Source organism: Melanerpes formicivorus, unplaced genomic scaffold (assembly GCF_026170545.1).
Source record: "Melanerpes formicivorus ecotype bairdi unplaced genomic scaffold, bMelFor1.0.p_v2 SCAF_116, whole genome shotgun sequence".
NCBI classification, from domain to species: Eukaryota; Metazoa; Chordata; class Aves; order Piciformes; family Picidae; genus Melanerpes; species Melanerpes formicivorus.
Window position 1 is genome coordinate 527521 of NW_027142468.1, and position 13827 is coordinate 541347.

The window sequence follows — 13827 nt, forward strand, 5'->3', positions numbered from 1 at the left end:
GCTGACAGCTGGCAAAGGCAGAGGATGCTGCCTGCTGCTGCTTGGCAGAAGCCAAAGGGGAGTTCAGCCTTTGGGGGTTTGATGCCAAGCAGCCAGGACTTCATAGAATGGATCCTGGAATGGCTTGGTTGGAAGGGACCTTCCAGCTCATCCAGTTCCAACCCCCACCATAGGCAGAGACCCCTCCCACCAGCCCAGGCTGCTCCAGGCCTCATCCAGCCTGCTCCTGAACACTTCCAGGGAGGGGGCAGCCACAGCCTCCCTGGGCAGCCTGTGCCAGGCTCTCCCTCCTCTCACTCTAAAGAATCTTCCTAGTTTCCAGTCTCAAGCTGCCCTCCCCAAGCTTCACCCCATTCCCTCTCCTCCTCTCCCCCAGCCCTTGGCCAAAGTCCCTCCCCAGCTCTCCTGGAGCTACTTCAGCTCCTGGAAGGCTGCTCTGAGCTCTCCCTGGAGCCTTCTCTTCCCCAGCCTGAACAGCCCCAGCTCCCACAGCCTGTCTCCATAGTAGGACTTCCCCCCCAAGCCCTGCCAGCCCCTGCTGCTCACCTCAGACTTGCTGCTGGAGCCAACCAACACCTGCCCAAGGTCCAGCTGCTCAAGGCTGAAGCAGAGCCAGGGCCCTCGGCCTTCCCCTTGGATGTGCAGAGGCAGCCTGGCCTCACGGCCTGGGGAGAGAGTTCCATTGGATGACTCCTTGAGGCGGGAAGGGACCTTCCAAGGGCAGCCAGCCCAAGCAGCAGCACTCAGCAGAACAGCTGCAGGCACAGCAGCTGGCTCTGAGCCCCAAGCAACCTGACCTGAAGGGGTTCCAGGAGTGGGGCACCTACCCCTCCCTGGGCAACTGGGGCCAGGCTCTCACCACCCTCAGTGTCAAACATGCTTTGGAATGCTCATCTGCCACAGAATGGCTGCAAGAAGTGAAGCTCTCCTGAAGGCCCAGCAGGGTCTGTCAAGAGCAGGCTTCTCTCTCCCAATACAGAGCATTTGCTCAGCTCTGCCTCCTGGAGCCCCAGAGCAGCTCAAGGGCTGTGTGCAAGTAGCTCTCTTATTGCTCTGCAATGCAAAACCTCTCCTGGCACAAGCCCTGGAGATCCACCCCTGCTGTAGAGGGATGGACATCTCCCTCAGCAGAGCAGAAAGCCCAGAGCCAGCAGCTCAGCACTGGCAACTTTGTGAAGCAAGAATTGCCTTGCCCAGCTCTGACAAGTGCAGCTGGGGCAGGAAGACATTTTGGGAACACAAGCCCTGGGCTCACACTGGAGGTGGCACTGGCCAAGGGAACCAGGCCCAATTCCTGGGCAAGTCAAAAGCTGTCCCCTGGCATCTGTGTCCCTTGGCTTGGGGCAGGAAGGAAATCAACAAAGCAGCAGAGCAGGGTTGGTGCTTTCAGCACCCTCCAAGAGTGGGAGCTGGGCTGCTGGACCTCCATGAGCTCTGGAGGTGAGGACACCCATCAGATTCCGTGGAGAAAGCCTGGCAGCGAGCTCCCACCCTTGAGACACAGCCTGAGCAGCACCCTGCAGAGATGGAGAGGAAGGACAAGGAAGCCTGAACCTGGCTACAAGCACTCCCTGCCCTGGGCTAGCACAGCACAGCCACCACCTCTGGAAGGGCAGAGCTGGTGTCACTCAGGGGGCAGTGCTGGCTGCTGCCACCAACAGCCTGAGCACCCTGCAGGGAGACAGCAGCGGCACAGAGCTCATCCAGCAGGCTGCTGGGGCTCAGCTTGCCAGGGAGAGACCTCCTGCTGAGCAGAGCAAGCCCTGAGCAACGCCACCCAGGGGAAGCACAGCCTCAGAGCTGCCAGGAGACACTTCCCAGGCAGGGAGAAGCACCTGCTGGCCAGAGATGCTCCTTTGGAGGGCACCCTGCATTCAGCAGGGTTCCCCACCTAAGCGCTGGCAGTAGCTGACCAGTGGGAGGAGATCCAGGGGCTGGCAGCACTCTGGAACTCAGCTCCTACCACCTCAGGAGCCCCAGGATGCCTCCAGGCTATGAGGACTCCTCTTGGAGGGAAACAGGCTAGAGGGGCTTAGGGGCTGCTGTGTTCTGTAGCTCCTTGGCCTTCACAGACACCTCCCAGCAGAGCAAAGGCTGGCAAACCCATGGCAGGAAACCTCAGCCCTTCCCTGCCTCACATGTTCTGGACTCAGTGGTCCAGAGGCAGTGTCCTGAGCCCTGGCCTTGGACAGCAGAGCAGCTGGGAGCCACAGGGACAGCAGGCACGGGTCCTGTTGGCCACTGACCCTTCCTAGCAACTCGAGCAGGAGCCAGGGGGCTGGAAGGTTGCTTGTGCCTGGCCTGCAGCCTGGGGCAGAGAGCAGCAGAATGGAGCTGTACCTGAGATGTCACAGTAGAACTTGGCTTCATAGACTCTGGCTGCCTGGGGCTTAAAGGTCACCTGGATCTCAGCTGAGGAGTTTGGCCACACCTCTCCCTCCTAGAAGAGAGGATGGCAGCAAACCATTGATCACCAAAGCTTCCAGCTCATGTTTGCAGCCACAGCCCTGCAGCCCTTCTTCAGAGCACCAAGGGAGAGCGAGGAGCAAGCACCACATGTGCTGGGCTGGGGGAGGAGAGACAGGCACAGGCAGAGCTCTGCAAGGGAACCTGCTCCAGAGGGGAGGGAAGCCTGGGAAACCAAGAGACTGAGAAGGCTGGACAGGGCAGAAGGGCAGAGAGCCATGGAGCAGCCCACTTCTAAGTCAGTCCTAGAGCACAGTGTGGCACATCCCCAGAGCCAGTGAGGAAAGGTTTCCACTCCCAAGGCTTGAGGCCAGGCTGCACTTGGTGTCCCTCCATCATTACCAGGAGCACCAGGACTCAGTGCTGTGGGCAGCCAGACTGCTGCCCCTCACAAGCTGGAGAGCAGGTTCAGCTGCTTGTGGAGACACAGTGCAGCTGTCACCAAGCAGGAGCCCCCAACACACTCCCAAAGCAGCTCTGACACATCACAGGATGCTGCTCACCTCCCACTGCCTCCAACATCCCTACTGCTCTGCCACAACCTCCTGCTCCCATCCTGCTGCTGCCAGCTGCTGTGCTGGGACAGCGCAGTGGTGCTGCTGCTGCTGGCTCTCAGCCTTCCATGGGCTCCAGGAGGAAGCAGCAAGAGCAGCTGAGCCCTTCCTTCACACTCATTTCACCTCTCTGCATAGAAAGAAGAGGTTGGGATTCCTGCAGGCTTTACTCCCAGATGAGATGCTGCTCAGACAGCAGCATTCTCCAGCTCAGACCATGCTCTCCCTCCGAGTCAGGGCTCTGGTTGGTGGCAGGATGTGGCCTTGGGCTCCCAGAACCAGCAGCAAGCCCTTCTCTGTACCTAGGGGCACCACAACTCCCAGAGCCCCTTTCAACCTGCCAGCCTGGGGCCCAGGCTCACAGGTGACACTGGCAGGGAGACTCAGAGCTGGTGGAAGCCCGGCTTCCAGGAGGGGATTGCTATTGCCATAACTCAGCTGCCCTTTGCCTCCTCTCCTTCCCTTCTTCAGGTGGTTTGGGACCTGCAGTGCTCTAACAGCCTCTGGGCAGCCCCCGAGCCACACGGAGGGGATGTCCTTGCAGCTAACACCGCAGAGCCCTCTGAGGGCTGGAAGGACACCGAGGCAGTGCCCTTCTTTTGCTCAGCTGCCAGCAGGCTCTCGCTGCCTGCCAGGGCCCTGCAGCTCACCAAGGCTTTGTGCACCAAGCCCTGCCAGCTCCACTCCCTCTGCGGGAGCTGGGGGCAGGATCTGCCAAGGGACCTCCCCAGGGAGGAGGAGGAGGAGGAGGAGGAGGAGGAGGAAGGAGGGCTCTCAGCTGCGGCTCACCAGCGGCTCGATGGTGAAGATCTCCTCAGAGCGGCACAGCAGGGACTCTCCTTGCGCCTTCGCCCTCTGCTGCTGGAAGATGCGGGGGAGCCGGGAACGGCGTCCCTGGGGCGCAGGCTGCTTCCTGGGCTCCAGGGGGGGACGCGGCTTGAACTGCCCCCACAGCCTGCAGCCCAGAGACAAAGCCCAGCAGACAAGGGCATCACCAGCAGCTCTGCAGAGGCTCTGGCAGAAGCGCTCGGGGAGGCACAGCAGCGGCACAGCAAGGGGCTGCCCCCGAGCCCCCGGCTCCCAGCCCACGATCCCTGCCTCTTCCCTGGCCACTCGCACTCCCTGCTTGCAAGCTCGGAAGAGCTTTGTGAAAGGCAGCAGCCCCCCGGGAGCCTTCCTGCTTCACAGCCACTGCCACAGCTGATGGAGGCTCCAACAACAGCCTCGAGTGGCTCTTCCTCCCCTGGAGCTGCTCAGGGCTGCTCTTTGCACAGCCTCAGCTTGCACAGCAGCCACACACTGGGCAAGGAAAAGCACTGAGCGAGGGGAACCTGGGGCTGGCCTCTAGGGCCTGCCTGGCCCAACCACACTGAACTTGACTTGCTCAGAAGCCCCTGAAGAGCACTCCAGCTGAAGGCACTTTCCTCCCCAGCTGTGGCTTCAGACTAACTCCAGATCCCTCCATGCACCTGGGGCTGGAAAGTCACCCAAGGCTTCCCGGGATCCCCCAGGCTTTGCAGTGTGCTTTCCAGCTCAGCCCCTGGGCTCCAGCTCTTCCTCTGCTGCCTGAGGTGGCAATTTCCAAGCTTCACCACAGGCAGCCTTTGGAGAGCCTGCCCCATCTCCCACCACCACAAAGACACAGGTGCTGAAACTCAACTGGACTTCTAAGTCCTGCCTTGCTCCACCCTCCCTGCAGAACCCTCCACCTCCCAGCTCTGCTCAGCCTCCAAGGCAGGGTGGAAATAGCTCCTGGTGCTGGAAACTGGGACACCAGCAGGCAGTTAACAGCCTGCAGCAGGATAGCCTCAACCTTCTGGGCCCCTGAAGCACTCTGCCCTGCACAGGGCTGGGAAAGGAGCCTGCCAGCTTGTGCCAGCTGCAGCAGGAGAAGCTGCAGCGAGTAGCAGCAGAGTTGTGCTGCATGCAGCTGTGCTCAGTGCTGCTACTCAGTGCAGCCCAGCACTGAGCCTTGCCTCAGCCTCATGGTCCCTCTGGAGCCCAGAGATCTCTGGGCCTCAGTGCTTTGTGGCCCCCACAAGTCAGTTTGCTCTCTGAGGAAATCCAGGCCCTGCAGTTCCTCCCCAAGACACCATCCTCAGCTGGAGTGTGGATGCAGCTGGGAAGGGAAGTGCTGAGCTCCAGTACCCCAAAGCCCAGGGATCCAGGCCTTGGTGCTGTGGGGGCTTTCCTGGCCTCAACCACTGCAAAGCACCCAGAGCCCTGGAGGCCACACTTGAGTGTCACCCTTGGAGAGGGATCTGCCTGCAGTGCAGCTTTCCAACCCACCTCTGCTGCTGCTCCTCCTCCTCCTGACTAGCAGCAGCCTTCCACTGGAAGTGAGCTCTCACACTGCTGCTGTTGTGGATGAGCAGGGTGCTGCGGCTGCTCAGCGACAGGTAGGTCTGCTCCATGCTCAAGGAGCTCCTGTCCAGCCTGATGTTCACATCCACAGCTGTGCCACTGAGGCTGCTGTGAATATCTTCTCCTGCAGGAAAGCAGAGGGGAGTCTTGCTCATCTCACTTGCAAGCTACAGCAGCATTTGGATCCTTTCTGCCAGCCCCAGAGAGCTCCAGTGCTCACTGCAGGGCTGCAGCACCACAGCAGCACCCAGGGAGCACATCAGGCTGCCCAGGAGCCAGGGGCAGCAACAGGGACAAAGCAAAGCTCTGCTGCAGGCAGAGACAACACAGCCCCAGGGCACCTGTGAGCAAGGCTCTGCTTCAGCATCAGCTCTGCTGAGCCAAGCCTGTGGGCAGCATTTGGAGGTCCCAGCTCCGCTCCCCACTTCCTCCTCAAGGGCCTGCTGAGGCTGACACTTCTCCTGGGGCCTGCTCTTGGCTTCTCCCACCCCAGGAGGAGTTTGACACCTCTCCAAGGAGGCAGTGAGCACTTCCTGCCCAAGCCCAAGAGCCTTTTAGTCCTGAAGCTGGGAGCTGTGGGATGGAGATGGATGGAGAAGAGTGCAGCAAAAGGCTCTGAGGCAAGGCAAGGGAGAAGCAGAGCAGGGGACAGAGGAGTGCCAGAGGCCCTGGGCACCACAGCGTCTGACAGAGCCCTGCCCTCCTCCTGTCAGCCCTCAGGCCCAGCACTGGCTGGGAACCAAAGCTCAGGCTCTGCAGTGGGCAGCCAGGGACACAGAGTGCAGGCAGGCAGTGCCCAGCACTGACCTGAGTCCCAGTGCAGGCTCAGGACCCCGCGGTGCTCCCCGGTCCGCAGCGGCAGGAACTCCACAGCCACCTGCACAGCAGCACCGACCCCCAGAGCTCCCACACAGGGCTCAGCAGAGAATGGGCTGCAAGAGAGAGACACAGCAGGGCTGCTGCAGAGACCTGGGCACCACAGCCCTGCTGCAGGCCACTGCTCTGCAGCTGCCTTCTGCAAGCAAGGAGCAAAGCAGCCCCAAGCAGCAGAAGCAGAGAACCTTTTTGGCTGGAAGAGATCTTTCAGCTCCAGTCCAACCATGCTCCCATTGCTAGGGCACCCCCAAACCATGGCCCTCAGCACCACACCAACCCCCCAGGGATGGGGACTCCACCACTGCCCCAGGCCACCTGGACCAGGCCTTGACAACCCTCAAGGGCAAGAAATTGTTCCTCATGTCCCAGGCCACACACAACTGAGGGCATTTCCTCGTGGCCTAGCACTTGTTCCTTGGGAGCAGAGACCAAGCCCTGCCTGGCTCCAGCCTCCTGTCAGGGAGCTGAAGAGAGACAGAAGATCTGCCCTCAGCCTCCTCCAGGCTAAACATCCCCAGTGCCCTCAGCCTCTCCTCACAAGACTTTTGCTCTAGACCCTTCACCAGCTTTGTAGTCCCTCCTGGAGCCACCCCAGCACCTCAGTGTGCTCCCTGCAGTGAGGGGGCCAAAAGTCAATGCAGTACTCAGGCTGTGCATCCAGTGCCCAGTGCAGGCTACACTGCCCTGCTCCTGTTGGCCACACCATGGCTGACCCAGGCCAGGATGCTGTTGGCCTGCTCAGCCACCTGGCCACCGGCTGGCTCATCTGCAGCCTCTGTTGAGCAGCACCCCAGGTCTTTGCTGGGCATCTTTCCAGCCACTCTTCCCCCAGCCTGCAGTGCTGCAGGGGGCTGCTGTGACCCAGGTACTGGCCCTGCCACTTGGCCTTGATGAACCTCATGCCATTGGCTTGGCCTTTGATCCAGCCTGGCCAGGTGCCTCTGTAGGTTAACAAGCAGCTCAGCACTGCTGCCCAGTTGGGCCTGTCTGCAAACTGACTGAGGGAGCCTCAATGTCCTCACCCAGGGCATTGAGCAAGTGTTCAGGAGAGCTGGCCCCAGCACTGAGCCCTGGGGACCACCACTGGGGACCAGACACCAAGTGGAGTTAGCTCCCTTCACTGCAGACAGCAGAAGGAAAACCAACCCCCCAGGGGATCAGAAAGAGAGCTCCTGGCTCAGTGCTGAGGAGATTCAGCCCTCAGAAGGGCCTAGAGTAGAGAAGGACAGCAGGTGCCCCATACACTGCATCCAGCTCCCTGCAGTGAGGCTGCAGAGCCCAGCTGCTGGCAATGCCACCAGAGCAGGGCTGCTGGAGAGCCCAGGGCTGGAAGGGCTGCTGGAGAGCCCAGGGCTGGAAGGGCTGCTGGAGAGCCCAGGGCTGGAAGGGCTGCTGGAGAGCCCAGGGCTGGAAGGGCTGCTGGAGAGCCCAGGGCTGGAAGGGCTGCTGGAGAGCCCAGGGCTGGAAGGGCTGCTGGAGAGCCCAGGGCTGGAAGGGCTGCTGGAGAGCCCAGGGCTGGAAGGGCTGCTGGAGAGCCCAGGGCTGGAAGGGCTGCTGGAGAGCCCAGGGCTGGAAGGGCTGCTGGAGAGCCCAGGGCTGGAAGGGCTGCTGGAGAGCCCAGGGCTGGAAGGGCTGCTGGAGAGCCCAGGGCTGGAAGGGCTGCTGGAGAGCACAGGGCTGGAAGGGCTGCTGGAGAGCACAGGGCTGGAAGGGCTGCTGGCACTCAGAGCTTCCCCCTGGCTCCCTGCCACCCAGAAACCTCACCTCAAGAGCTGCAAATGGCAAGGCAACTCCTGGCCCAGGAGATCCCAGCCTAGAAAGCAGAGGCAGGGACAAGCAAAGCCTGGCCTGAAGAGCAGAGCAGGATGCTGAGCTCCTCACCTCTGAGTGCTGAGGCTGTAGTGAGCCTCCCGCTCGCCCACGTTGCGGAGCAGCAGAGTCCTCTGGGTGCTGTACTTGACTGGGCAGATGGAGAAGTTTAGCTGCTGGGGGAAGTCCAGCACAGCCTGGGCACCTACAGCCCGGATGGGCACAGTGAACTCCTCCCTCTGGGTGACACAGAGCAGCTGGTGACAGTAATCCTGCAGGGAAAGGAACAGCCTCAGCAGGCTGCAGGCAGTGGCAGCCCCAGGGCAGAAGGGAAGCTGCTGGGCTTTGTCTCACTGCCAGCTGCAGGCAGAGATGCAGCAGCCCCTGGGCACCCTTCTCTCCTGCAGCACAACTGGCACAGGGCTGGGAAGGATCAGAGCTGAGCCAGCCCCTCTGCCCCACCTGCTCTCTCAGCAGGCCAGCAGCACCAAAGCAGATTCTCTGACGCTTGGATGCTGAGGCAGCCCAGAGTGACTCCACCTCAGGGGTGCCAGCCCCCCAGAGCCACTGAAGCCTGGGAAAGGCACCCAGCTGTGCCACGGTGCCAAGTGCAGTCCCAGCAATGCAGGCACCTCCTGGAAGCTTGGCAGGGATGCTCAGGCACATTGCCCAAAGGCCTTTGCCACATCACCATCAGCAGTGGCTCCCAGCTCCCCACAGCCACCAGGCAGTCACCTGGGCATGGAAGGAGATCAGGTTGGTCAGGCAGGACCTGCCCTTCCTAAATCCATGCTGGCTGGGCCTGAGCCCTTGGCCATCCTGTAAGGGCTGTGTGATTGCACTCAAGATGACCTCTTCCATAACCTTGCCTGGCACTCAGGTCAGGCTGACAGGCCTGGAATTCCCTGGCTCCTCCTACCACTGCAGGCAGCAACCTCTTGAGACCTGCAGCCTCACCTTGTTCTCCTCAGGGGTGAAGAGGATGCAGTAAGTAGAAGCCATGCCAGGTGCTACCTTCTGGCACACATCCTTGGGGCCAACCAACTTGAAGTAAGGAGAGGTCTCCAGGATGACCTTCACCCACTGAGGAACCTGCAGGGAAGACACAACTGGGATTTTGCCACCTGTGGCACTGTGAGAAGAAACCTGGCCATGGCCAGCTGCCATCCTTCCTTCCCAAGGCACTTCCAGCACAGAGGACAAGGCTGGAGCCAAGTTCCTGCTGCCTGGGCCAAGGAGCTCTGGGACATGGGCTGCAGGCCCAAGCCCTGCTGTGAAGCAGAGCCAGAGGAAAGGAGAAACTGAGGCCCATTTTAATGAGGAAAGGGGAAAGAGCAGCACAGTGTCTGGGGTCAGTGTGGAGCACACCAATGTCCCAGGGGCTTCTTGCCAACACTCCCAAGCCAGGCACCAGAGCAGGAATGGCTCTGTTCTCCCCAGCAGGAACTGAGAGGGACCACACTTTGCAGCCTTCCTTGCCAAAGGGGCTTCTCTTTCCAGCCACAGCCCTGGCAAAGCCTCTTCTCTCAGGACACACTTGGACTGCTCTTGCTCTTCCCCCACAGCTTTTGTTGTCCCCTTGTTTCCCCCAGGAGGGAGGTGTGTGGGGGGGAGCTCCTTCCCCTGCTCTCATGCAGGCTGCTTCTGCCTTCCCAGCTGCTCTCCTCTCCCCTTCACATCTTGCTCCCCACTGCAGAGCAGCAGCTTCCAGGACACTTCCTTTGCTGACCCTTCTCTGCCTCCAGCACACTGCCTGCTGCCTGGCAAGAGAAGCCCCTGTGTGCACAGGGTTCTCTCCTGGAGCACCTTTGAACCCAGCCCCACTCCTCCCTCCTGTCTCTTCTCACCAGCTTGCTCTGGGCACCTGCCTCACTCCAGCAAATGTTTCCCCAGCTCAAATTCAAAGGGTCTCAAATCTTCCTCTTTCCACAGGAACAAAACTGCTGGCATTTGGCAGCATTTCCCTGCTCCACTTCTTTGGGGAATCTCCTCAGCACCACCAATTCTTTCCAAGCACAGGTGGAGACCTTCAGGAGGAGATGGCTCTGGATGTGCTGTGGTGTTCCAAAGGGAAAGCAGAGCTCCAGGAAAGCCCCAGCAGGGCTGAATGAAGCGTAGCAGGACCCCCAGGTCGTGCCTAAAGGCCTCCCCTTGCTGCTGCTCCATCAGTCTGTTCCACTGCTCTTTCCAAACACCTCTCCTGGAGTTTCAGTGCCACTCCCTAGGACTTATTCCAGCCTCAAGCAGAGAAGACAGCCCCTGAGCTTTGTCAGGGGATTGAAGCAGCTAAGCAGGCTGTGAGAGGCAGAGAGGCCCTCCCCAAAGGCAAGAGTAACCAAGGAGCCATCAGGATGCGCTGCACACCTGAGGCAGAGCGTGAGACGAGAGAACAGCTGCAGAGCCCTCAACATTCTCAGCAAGCCAGGGCTTTCAGAGGCAAGGCTGCTCTCTAGGCAAGCTCCTCTGGGCTAGCTCCCAGCAGCACATGGCAGTGTCAGAGACAGCATGCCCAGAGAGGGCAGGTTCCTCCCACCCCCCAGCACTTACCCTGCCCTTGTTGCGCAGAACCAGCGTCGCTTCGTAGACCTGGTGGGGGAGGTAGTTCTGGAAGACCACCTCTGCTGGGAGAGGCTCAAAGCAGCTCTGCTGCAGGGCAGCTGGCAGCTGGGGGTGCACAGAGAGCAGGGAGAGGTTCAGCTGCTGGCAGCAGGACTCATGAGTGACAACCCTACACTGCTCTCCAGTCCAGCCCAGTCTCCTGGCGAGTCCCTCTGCCCAGCTCAGCCTGGGCAAGCAGAAGCTCTCCCACCTGGCTCCTGGGTGGCTCAAGAGGAGCTGGGCTGTGCTGAGCAGGCTCAGGCTAAGCAGCTCTTGGGCTGTCTCTCCAGGTTCCCTCTCCCAAACACAGGGCAAAGCCCTGTGCTGCTGTGGTCACACAGCACCAGAGCACTCCCTGACAGTGCTGGCAGCACTCATGGAGCAGCTGAGGGCCAGCAATGGACAGGAGGCTCCAGGGGAAACACTCTGGGGATGATCTTTGCTCTGAGGCAGGGAGGCCGAGGCCCACACAGCCCCAAAGAGCTTTGCCAGTGTAAAGCCTGGGAGCTGCTAAGGAGAGAACAGCAGCAGAGGAGGGAAGGCAGGACAAGGAGAGCTGAGTGCTGGCGAGGTTCAGCTCCTTTCTCTGCAGCACTGGGCAGCTGGAGGAGGACTGGACTTGGCAGCTCCTTCTGCCAGGAGCTTTCAGTGGCTCTTTGGTCCTGCTCTGGTGCTGCTGCTTTTGTTCCACTCCACTGCAGCAGCAGCCTGGCAATGCACACAAGCAGCAAATGCTGGCAGAGCAGAGGCACTGCTAGGAGAAAGTTCCTCCCTGCTTTGCCTCCCCTCTCCCAGCTGTGCTGCTCCCACTCACCAGACCCAGGCAGCTCTCCTGCTGCTCCACACAAGCCATGGCCAGGCTGAAGCCAGCAGCTGCAGCATGCTGCCAGTTCTCTGTGTGCCCAGCTGAGGGCTTCCCAACCTCCTGGGCTGGCCAGGGCAACCCACAACCAGTATGTCACAGGTCTGCTGCTGGCAATTGCTGCTCAGCAGCCTCCCTCCCTGCTCTGCCCTCGGGGCTGTGTGCTCTGGCCAGCAGCTCTGCAGCAAAGCAGCTTGAGGCACAGCTGCAGCAAACACTCAGCCAGACAAGGCACAGCCAGGGGCTGAGGCCCCTCTGCAGCTGGCAGGAGCCTGCAGCCTGCAAACCCAGCCCCCTGGGAGGGCCCCAACCTGCTGCTCCACCCCAAAGCACCACTGCAGCTGAGTGTGCTCAGTGCTGAGCAACTCCTGCAGGCCTTCAGCCCCCCAAGGCCAAGGCTGCCAGCAGCGAAGGAGTCCCAGCCCCAGGCACTTGGCAGCGACCACCCCAAGCAGCAGCTGCCTGTGGCAGCAGGAGGATGGCAAATGGCAAGCTCCTGCCCTTGTGTCCTGCCCCAGCCTGCCCCCTGCATGGGGCTTGAGTGCCAGGGGCTCAGCTCCAGGAACCTCCCCCAGCTGCAGCAGAGCTTCTGCAGCACAGCTCAGGACTTGAACAGCTCAGCAGGGAGCAAGGTCTGAGCTTTCTCCTGGCAGGAGGAACTCAGCACTGCCAGCAGCTGCACAGCACAACAGGACCTGGCCAGCCAGTTAGAGCTAAGCTGGAGGCAGGCCTGCCACGAGCAGGCTCCTCTCCAAATGCCTCCCCAAACAGCAAGGAAAGGGCAGGAAAAGCTTACCTTGGGGCAGGAGGCCTCACTGGAGTCTGCAAGCTGGGCAATCAGGGGCAGGGTCCTGGCCTCAGGCTTGCCCCTCCTGGTAACAGGGGGCAGCTTCCCCTCCAGGCTGCTGCCCCTCTGGGTGGGGATTGGGGGCAGCTTCCCCTCCAGGCTGCTGCCCCTCTGGGTGGGGACTGGGGGCAGCTTCCCCTCCAGGCTGCTGCCCCTCTGGGTGGAGACTGGGGGCAGCTTCCCCTCCAGGCTGCTGCCCCTCTGGGTGGAGACTGGGGGCAGCTTCCCCTCCAGGCTGCTGCCCCTCTGGGTGGGGATGGGGGGCAGCTTCCCCTCCAGGCTGCTGCCCCTCTGGGTGGAGATTGGGGGCAGCTTCCCCTCCAGGCTGCTGCCCCTCTGGGTGCAGATTGGGGGCAGCTTCCCCTCCAGGCTGCTGCCCCTCTGGGTGGAGACTGGGGGCAGCCACATCTCCTGAATGCTGCCCAGCCTCTGCTTGAGCCGGGGCAGCCTCCTCTCCTCAGCCTTGCCACCCCTCTGGATGATCTGGGGCAGGCTCCTCTCCTGAGTGCCACCCAGGCTCTGCTCCATGAGCTCAGGCATCTCCTGCAGGAAGGAGGAGGGAGTCAGCTGAAACACACACCACCAGCACAAGCCACAGCAACCCCTCTGCTCCTCTTGTCCGAGTGCCACTGAGGAGTAATTTGTGGTCAGAGCTACCAGGCCAGTCCTGGAAGCCTCCTGAGGGACCTGCTGCAGTGTTTCAGATCAGAGCATTCCTGAGCCAGAGCAGAAGGGACAAGCTCTAACCAAGGGGCTCTGTCCCATGAGCTGCTGCCTGCTTTGCTGGGGCACTCCTGGGGATTGCTGCTCTCTGGGCATTTGTTCCCTCTGTAGTGCTGCTGGATAGAGCCAGGGAGCTCTGAAGAGAGCAGGGCAAGAGTGCTCAGAACTGCCCCAGCTCTGCCCTTGCCCCAGGCTCCCCAGCCTGCCCTGGGGAGATGGCACTGCTGGGGGAGACAGAGGAGGGCAGAAAAGCAGCCCTGTGCCAGGACTGAGGTGCAGAGGAGTGTCTCCAAGTCTGAGTTCTCCTTCATTAGCACTTTTCTCTCTGTCCTGGCCTCACAGAGCCCTCCTCAGAAGCCTACAGAGACATCTCCTTGAGAGACCATCAGCACCAGGGCATCTCCAGTCAGGTGAGCTGCAGTCAGCAAAGGGGACAGTTATGGAGAGGAAGGAAGAATTGCCCTGGCTCCAGAGGGGTGGCTCTGTGCTCCATGTAGGCTATCCCAGCAGGGTGGGGGTTGGAAGGCACCTCTGGGGATCAGCCAGTCCAACCCTCTTGCAGAAACCCAGAGCAGCTTGCCCAGGATCACATCTAGGTGGGTTTGGAATCTCTCCAGAGAAGGAGACTCCACAACCTCTCTGGGCAGCCTGTTCCAAGGCTCCTCCTTGACCACAGCAGCTACTTACAGTTCCAGGCTGCTTTGCCTCTCTGGCTGGCTTCAGGTGAC

General features: G+C 61.0%; 1 protein-coding gene across 1 annotated transcript in view; it reads right to left on the reverse strand.

Moving 5' to 3' along the window:
- The window catches only part of LOC137456109 (hydrocephalus-inducing protein homolog), a 67280-nt gene extending 55760 nt beyond the window's left edge, over positions 1–11520 (reverse strand). The window contains exons 1-9 of the mRNA XM_068167414.1: positions 11482–11520; positions 10617–10733; positions 9027–9161; positions 8142–8341; positions 6192–6316; positions 5310–5508; positions 3810–3975; positions 2341–2440; positions 547–665 (exon numbers count right to left, since the gene is read on the reverse strand). Coding sequence (XP_068023515.1) covers positions 547–665; positions 2341–2440; positions 3810–3975; positions 5310–5508; positions 6192–6316; positions 8142–8341; positions 9027–9161; positions 10617–10733; positions 11482–11520 — 1200 coding nt within the window. The remainder of the gene's footprint in view (positions 1–546; positions 666–2340; positions 2441–3809; positions 3976–5309; positions 5509–6191; positions 6317–8141; positions 8342–9026; positions 9162–10616; positions 10734–11481) is intronic.
- Positions 11521–13827: the final 2307 nt, after the last annotated feature.